At 51.6% G+C, this 7,763-nt stretch overlaps 1 protein-coding gene across 2 annotated transcripts in view; it reads right to left on the reverse strand.

The window, feature by feature from the left end:
- Window positions 1-355: 355 nt before the first annotated feature.
- The window catches only part of aldh1a2 (aldehyde dehydrogenase 1 family, member A2), a gene marked incomplete at its 5' end in the record, with an annotated part of 21,359 nt that continues 13,951 nt past the window's right edge, over window positions 356-7,763 (reverse strand). The window contains 7 exons of one of the 2 annotated variants that reach the window (XM_084437498.1): window positions 356-535; window positions 737-811; window positions 1,082-1,239; window positions 1,350-1,514; window positions 2,182-2,366; window positions 3,219-3,321; window positions 6,408-6,521. In XM_084437498.1, coding sequence (XP_084293624.1) covers window positions 463-535; window positions 737-811; window positions 1,082-1,239; window positions 1,350-1,514; window positions 2,182-2,366; window positions 3,219-3,321; window positions 6,408-6,521 — 873 coding nt within the window. In that variant the 3' untranslated portion in view covers window positions 356-462. The remainder of the gene's footprint in view (window positions 536-736; window positions 812-1,081; window positions 1,240-1,349; window positions 1,515-2,181; window positions 2,367-3,218; window positions 3,322-6,407; window positions 6,522-7,763) is intronic. The other variant, XM_084437499.1, reaches the window with a different exon arrangement.

The raw sequence follows: 7,763 nt of genomic DNA on the forward strand, positions 1-7,763 counted from the left end.
GACTTGGGGGAGATGCAGGGGTGGAGATGAGGAGCTCCAGTCAGTGAGTGTCTGTGTTAGGGGTTTCAGGCGGAGGACTGAGGTGGGTATGGGTTGGGGGTTGTAGACATGGAGAATCCTCCATCTTGTCTCTCTGAGTGCTTTAATGTGGTTAGAGTTGGAGGGGATGGATGGGTGGGTGGGGGTAGATGGGGTGGGGGTGGTGGGGGGGTGGAGACACCAGGAAGGAGGAGTCATCTGGACAGAGATGTGAGGACCGGGCTGGCCATGATGGGAGGTTGAGAGGTGGGGTCGGGGGGGGGGGTTTGCGCGTGGTCAGTCTGCAGAGTTAACCAATGGAGATGGCTAGGTGGAACGGTTAGTGTGTTTTACCACCACAAACAGCCCAGAGTGTGAGCGGTGAGTCTCAGAGGGGGGGAGGGGGTCCCTCCCTCTCTCCACTACAGAGCACCTCTGGCTGCCTTAGGAGTTCTTGGCCACCATCTTCATGGTGATGGTCTTTATTTCTGAGTACTCCATCAGCCCTTGCTCTCCCCTGTAAACACACAAAGCCATGCAGTCATTAAGACAGCTCATTCTGTGTCACTGTGAAACACAACCGTGAACCGGAGGTGGATTCCTTGTGTGTAAAGCTTCAAATCTGGATATTCTGGCAAAGTAGCAATGTTAGCACATAGTTCACATTAATACTAACTTGGCTCTTTTAATCAGTGGGACAGAGACCAGAAATACTTACAATTCACGTCCGTTGCCAGACATTTTATATCCCCCAAATGGACACTGCGTGCTCAAGGCATTGAAACAGTTTATCCTAGGAGATACACAAAGCATACATCATACATCAGCCTTTGAGTTCCTCAGCTTTGTTTAATCATTTTATCATGCTGAACAAGGATGTTGTCAAGACTGGGTGAGTAGCTATGTAATATATACAGTTTTCAAACTTTCATTTGCTCCCAAAATTAAGTAAATATAACCCCCTACAGCAGTATACGGACACATAAATTTAAGCGTAAGATGGCTGTGGTCATGAAGACAACGATGATTATGATGATGTAGTGCTGATGACGGAGACTCGTACCAGACCGTGCCAGCCTGCATGGCTAGGGAGATGGTCATGGCTTTGTTGATGTCATTGGTGAACACAGCTGCCACCAGGCCGTAGTCTGTGTTGTTGGCCCTCTCTATGACTTCCTCGATAGTCTTGAACTTCATGATCAACTGGACGGGCCCGAAGATCTGCAAACGGAAGGCGAGATGAAGCAACGTGTTCCGCGGTGACCTCCTCCCTTCTTTGCCTATGCCAAATAACATACTGTCTGCAGTCGTCACGGTGTGTGTCAGCGTACCTCCTCTTTGGCAATGCGCATGTCATCCCTCACACTGGAGAAGACGGTGGGCTCAATGAAGAACCCTTTCAGGCCCAGGGCTTTGCCCCCACACTCCAGCTTGGCGCCCTCACTGATGCCACTCTGGATGAACTCCAGAACACGGCTCTGATGCTCCTGGCTGATCTGAGGAGCAGAGAGAGAGAGGTAGAGAGAGAGAGGAAGAGAGAGGAAGAGAGAGAGAGGAAGAGAGAGAGAGAGGAAGAGAGAGAGAGAGAGAGAGAGAGAGAGAAGGGAAGAGAGAGAGAGAGAGAGAGGGGGGAAGATAGAGAGAGGGGGGGAGAGAGAGGAAGAGAGAGAGAGAGGAAGAGAGAAAGAGAGGAAGAGAGAGAGAAAGAGGAAGAGAGAGAGAGAGGGGGAAGAGAGAGAGAGGAAGAGAGAGGGAGAGAGAGAAAGAGACAGAGAGAGGGGGGAAGAGAGAGAGAGAGGAAGAGAGAGAGAAAGAGGAAGAGAGAGAGAGAGGGGGGAAGAGAGAGAGAGGAGGAGAGAGAGAGAGGGGAAGAGAGAGAGAAAGAGGAAGAGAGAGAGAGGGGGGAAGAGAGAGAGAGGAAGAGAATGAGAGGAATGGTGGCGATGAGCGAATGGAAAGGAAAGAGGAGAGAAATGTGAGGAAATGCGTTAGAAGTGACAGAGATGAACCCAGTGGAGGAAGTGAACGGACTATGTTCAGTGTAAGATGTTACTGAGTAGTTTGACAGGTGGAACTCGGCGACTCTTCCCTCTCCAGCTGGACTACCCCCTCCCCGCCACCCCCCCCCCCCCCTCCCCCACACTCCTCCCCTCTGTGTCTCACCTGTGGGCCCTGCTCTGTGGTGGGGTCGAAGGGGCTGCCCACTATCCTCCTCTTGGCCCTCTCCACACTCCTGCGGACAAACTCCTCGTAGATGGGCTCCTCCACATATATGCGGGAGCCTGCTGTGCAGCACTGGCCTGCGTTAAAGAACACCCCCTGGTGGGCCTGCTCCACAGCCAGGTCCACTGAGGAAACGCAGGGAGGACGAAGAACACTCAGTACTCAGGTTTCAACAAAACTCATTATTTACCCGAAGGTGCGAGACTCCGGACAGCCACACTTTACAATGTTTTCGTGTATAAGGATAGAGATACTACACAAACATTCGCAGTTACGTAAGTAAGTCAAATTTCACATCTCAAGCCAGAACGCACCTTTAAGATCAAAGGCGTACTGTGGTGTTGTGGCTAGGGATTTTCCACCGCTGTTCTAACCTCCGCTGTTCTCCCTCCCTCCCCTGCACGTCTGATATCTGACACCTGAGAGACAGCCCCCCCCCCACCCCCCACCCTCCCGGTGTGGCGCGCGAGGGGTTAACGGAGCCCGGTGATTTATGGGTCTCGGGCTGAGGCGGGCGGCTGGGGCAGGTTCCATTCCCCCTGATTTACGGGCCTTGGGGAGCCTCTCTCCCGGCTGCTGAAAGCATTTGAAAGCCCCGGCACCACCAGTTTTGGTGAAGCCACTTAGAGCTTACATGAGACCCCATCCATCCTACAGGTTTTCAGAGTCCCGCAAAGCTCAGCGGAAAGGAGGACGGCCCGGGAACGCCGGCGGCGCTCCATCAGCGCACATCCGCCCGCCCAGATCCGTGGGCGGATGAAGGGGACAGCCACATTAAACAATCCTCGGGGCCTCGGACGAGACAGATATGACTCTGGGAAGCCCCCCCCCTCCCAGCCCTCCCGCCCTCCCAAGGGAGAACACGCTGTGTTTGCGGAGCGCCTGCGTCTGTCTATCCGTCCGTCAGTCCGTCCGGGCCACCAACAGGGGGAGCAGGCAAACGGAAGGAACTCATAAAACAGCGTCGGAAAACTTACAATCGGCGTCTGCGAAAATGATGTTGGGGTTCTTCCCTCCCAGCTCCAGCGTCACCCGCTTCAGGTTGCTCTTCCCAGCTGCTTCTTGGATCAGCTTGCCGACCTGAGGAGACAGGAAACAGCAGTTGACTCACCGAAACGCAGACCTGCAGCGACATCAGTAAATCAGCGGTGATACGGCCATTAAATAGCTTAGCGGGTCGGTTAGTGACTCCCCCCCCCCAAAAAAAAAACACTGGGACGCACACGCCGGCTCGTTGAAACTGAAGCCCCCCCCCCCCCTCCCAAAATACATGCAGCCATAAAAAAATATCTATTACAGTTTTAGGACTTTTGGGAGACGGCAGCGGGAAAACAAAATGATGTTTCAGCAACTCCGGCGGCATCTCTTGTTTAAGGAAGGACAGGAAGAGCTGACCACAGGTGTGGGCGGCGGCCTGGGACTGTGGTAGGCTGAAGTACCTAGCGGGCTGTGAGAAGAGCGTTGCTGTTTGGTTGAGGAACGGGCCCCTGTTGGCCCTGAACCGAACGGAGCAGAGGGAGCCGGGGTGTTTATCAAACGGCAGCAGGATCTCTCCCTTTCTGCTTTCTGTTTCACAATCCCTCCCCCCATCAGAAGCCTCGCTCTTGCCATTATCCAAATACTGACGGGTTCCAAAAGCCGTTTACCACATCTCTCTCTTCAGACTCCCAGTTGAGACGCATATGAACAGCGGGGCTCTTGTAATGCGTGGCGGGACCTCTGAGGGAAAAGATTAATCGCTTGGAAGTATTATTTGAGACTGTCCAGACAGCCCAGCTGGGCTGATTGTAGTATTCTGATATATAGAGGGAGACAACACACAGTGTTCTTGTGGTCATCATTTCAAATATTAAAACAGCCCTGAGAATCTAGCTCAGCCAGCAGCTCCCAAATCCATAAACAAACAGCCACAGCACATCACCCTGTCATCCCAAAAGTCACTGACACGTACTCTGGTTTTCCACAAGATAGCAAAAGGAGAAGAGAGGGAGGGAGATGATAAAAGTTGGAAAATTAAACGTTTTCCGTGTCTCCACACCCCCCTCAGTGGAAAAGAGCAAAGCCTCATCTCTTCTCACGAAGGATGTTTAACACAGGAATGTTTGCCTTTCCCAACAACGCCGGGCTGTGTTAGTGGGTAAGGAAATGAGCGGGGCGGCCCGCTGAGCTCTCCGCTTCGTCTGTCAGAGCAGCTGTAGGAGGGACGGCGGCACAGAGACTTCGTCTGGTCGGCGTTGTGCCCCCGCCCCCCCGTCTCCCCGTTCCTGGCTCTGGAGGTGGAGCTATCTGGAGAGAGAGCTGACTAATGCTAACGTTAGCGTGCGTTCGCTCAGGGATGAAGGAAACACGCCGGGCTTTTACAGCGAGGAGTCACAGCCGAGTGTGTGTGTTTGTGTGTGACTAGGAGGATGAGCCACAAGCACTGCGCCCACCTGCCATAACACCAACCCACGCCCCCCACCTCCCGGATCCTCTGCCCTCCCCCCCCTCTCTCTCTCCCCCCCCATGTGACAGTCCCCATGGTGACTCACTGTCTGTGCGTCTACATTCTCTCCTCGTCTTGGCCCACTCACTCTGTAATTGGCTCCAGATCACAGGACACAACACAGAAAAGCAGTTAAGGAAAACTGGGCACTTTTACAGGAAATATTCACTAACTCCCCTTGATAAAAGTGGGTGTGTGTGTGTGTGTGTGTGTGTGTGTGTGTGTGTGTGTGTGTGTGTGTGTGCGTGTGTGTGTGTGTGTGTGTGTGTGTGTGTGTGTGTGTGTGTGTGTGTGTGTGTGAAAAAGAAGGTGTATGTTCACTGAAATATGGGGTGGTTTACTGCATCCTCTGCTCTGCTATTGATCAGATAGTTCAACGACTGGTCCGGGCTGCATGAATGGACACTACCAGGATCAATAAAGGCCCCATTCACTGTCATTAACTTAATCACCACATTCCCCCCTCCCATCATAATAACAGCTGAGATGACTCAGACACGTCTGTCTCTGTCATCTTCACGGAGACGTTACAACGCATATGTCACTGTGCGTCGAACGGAAACAATGTTTCTCAAAATAGGCCTGGACAGGATTCAAGAACCCGAAATTAAAACAAATACATTCGGTCACATCTTCCAGCTTTTGCTTCGGTGACAGCGTCTCCGTTCTGTCTTCCTTATTGACTATGTCTACACATGTCAGAGAGCAGTGTTGCAGGGTGTTACTGAACCCCTCACACACCAGCGGTCTGTCGGCTTCCTCTATCTCTCCTCCACACAATCTTACTGTACGTCCAGCGATACTCTAAACCCAACAAACCTCGGTTTCATCCACTACGGATCCATGTGAAATATGGGCGTGCCCCATCAAAACAAATGAAACCCTGTCGATTTACAGCGGCCCGTCGTTTCTGTTAGGATTACTGTCCAGGCCGTTAGGAATAACAGCTGTGTATGAAATGATTTACATGAATGGAATCCACTGTCGTTCTGGCTGATTGTGCAAGCCTGAGTGGAATGCGTTTCAAGTCGACCACGACCCCCTCCGAAACCAACAACGCCAAACATGGTTGTGCGCTGTCCTGGGTGACTCCGAGTTCTCAGTGAACTCTCTGTGATGTGAGGGGAGCTGTTCTCCTGAGGCTCGGACAGCAGACGGCTTCAGTGCGACCGCAGGTCTGGACGCTGCTGTGAGGTTATGAAGGGACACTTCTCTGAGGCAGTGTCTCTAAAGCTGGGCTACGGCAGAAGAAGGTGGTCCTGATTTGGTTTGTGAGTGTGTATGTGCATGCACGCTGTGTGTCTGTGTGTGTGTGTGTGCGTGTGTGTGTGTGTGTGTGTGTATGTGAGTGAGTGTGTGTGTGTGTGTGTGTGTGTGTGTGTGTGTGTGTGTGTGTGTGTGTGTGTGTGTGTGTGCGTGCATTATTTGCTTACAGCAGACAGCTCACCTCGGAGCGTCCTGTGGAGAGGAGTAATAACAAGGCAGGCCGCTTATATAAGAGCCTATTTGCGAGTCATCTGGATTTACAATACAGGCACCCAACCTCCCCTAATCACAGCCCAACTCACAAGGCCTGCACATGCTGGTCACCGTGTCACTCTGATAGATTGACAACTGAAAGCCACAGCCAGCAGGGGGGGGGAGTTAGTTAGCTTGTCATTCATTGTGTTATGAAAATTACCTCAGTTGATCCTGTGAAAGCCACTTTGTCTATGCCCATGTGTGAAGCGATCGCGTCTCCTGCCGTTGGCCCGAATCCTGGCAAAATATTGACGACTCCCGGAGGAAACCCGGCCTGTCAAAACAATATCAGAGGAAACAAGCTTTAGAGGAGCGAGGACAGTGGAGCCAAGAAAACCACGGGCCCAGCCCAACCTCCCTACCAGCAGCACACCAGAGAACGGACAGAGAACATCAGAGAGGAGAGGGCAGGAGACACGCAATCTCAGAGAGGGAGAGGAGAGGAGAGAGGTGGAGAGAGGTCGCCCAGCACGCAGAGAGAGAGGATATGGGAGGATGAGGGGATACAGGGGTTTCTCTCTGAGGTGTGATTGGTCACAGCTAGTTGTCTTTACTGTAGTGTACTGTAGCTTTACTGTAACTGTGCGGTTACTGTGTTCTATTGTACTGTGTTCTATTGTACTGTGTTGTATTGTACTGTGTTGTACTGTACTGTGTGGTACTATACTGTGTTGTATTGTACTGTGTTGTATTGTACTGTGTTGTACTGGACTGTGTGGTACTATACTGTGTTGTATTGTACTGTGTTGTATTGTACTGTGTTGTACTGGACTGTGTGGTACTATACTGTGTTGTATTGCACTGTGTTGTATTGTACTGTGTTGTGTTGTATTGTACTGTGCTGCCCTATGCCGCACTGGAATGGCTGTAGGCTACTTAGCATCACTTACAGTATGGGGGTATGGTGATAAGCGTATACATGTGTATATATGTGTATATTATATGTGTGTTCATGTGAGGCAATATATATTTACAGGAAATATTCACTAACTGCCCGTGATAAAAGTGTGTGTGTGTGTGTGTGTGTGTGTGTGTGTGTGTGTGTGTGTGTGTGTGTGTGTGTGTGTGTGTGTATATATATATATATCTACTGGACTGGAGTGGACTGCAGTCTACTGGACTGCACCGGACTGGACCCTTCTGGACTGGACTGGAGTCTACTGGACTGAACTGAACTGGACTGGACTGGACTGGACTCTACTGGACTCTTCTGGACTGTACTGGACTGTACTGGACTGGACTGGACTGGACTCTACTGGACTGGACTTGACAGTACTCTAGTGGACTCTACTGGACTGGACTGTACTGGACTGTACTGGACTGGATTGTACTGGACTGGACTGTACTGGACTCTACTGGACTGGATTGTACTGGACTGGACTGGACTGTACTGGACTCTACTGGACTGGATTGTACTGGACTGGACTGGACTGAACTGGACTCTACTGGACTCTACTGGACTCTACTGGACTGGACTGGAGTCTACTGGACTGTACTGGACTGGACTGGACTCTAC

Source organism: Borostomias antarcticus (genome assembly GCF_949987555.1).
Source record: "Borostomias antarcticus genome assembly, chromosome: 4".
In the NCBI taxonomy this organism is placed as follows: Eukaryota; Metazoa; Chordata; class Actinopteri; order Stomiiformes; family Stomiidae; genus Borostomias; species Borostomias antarcticus.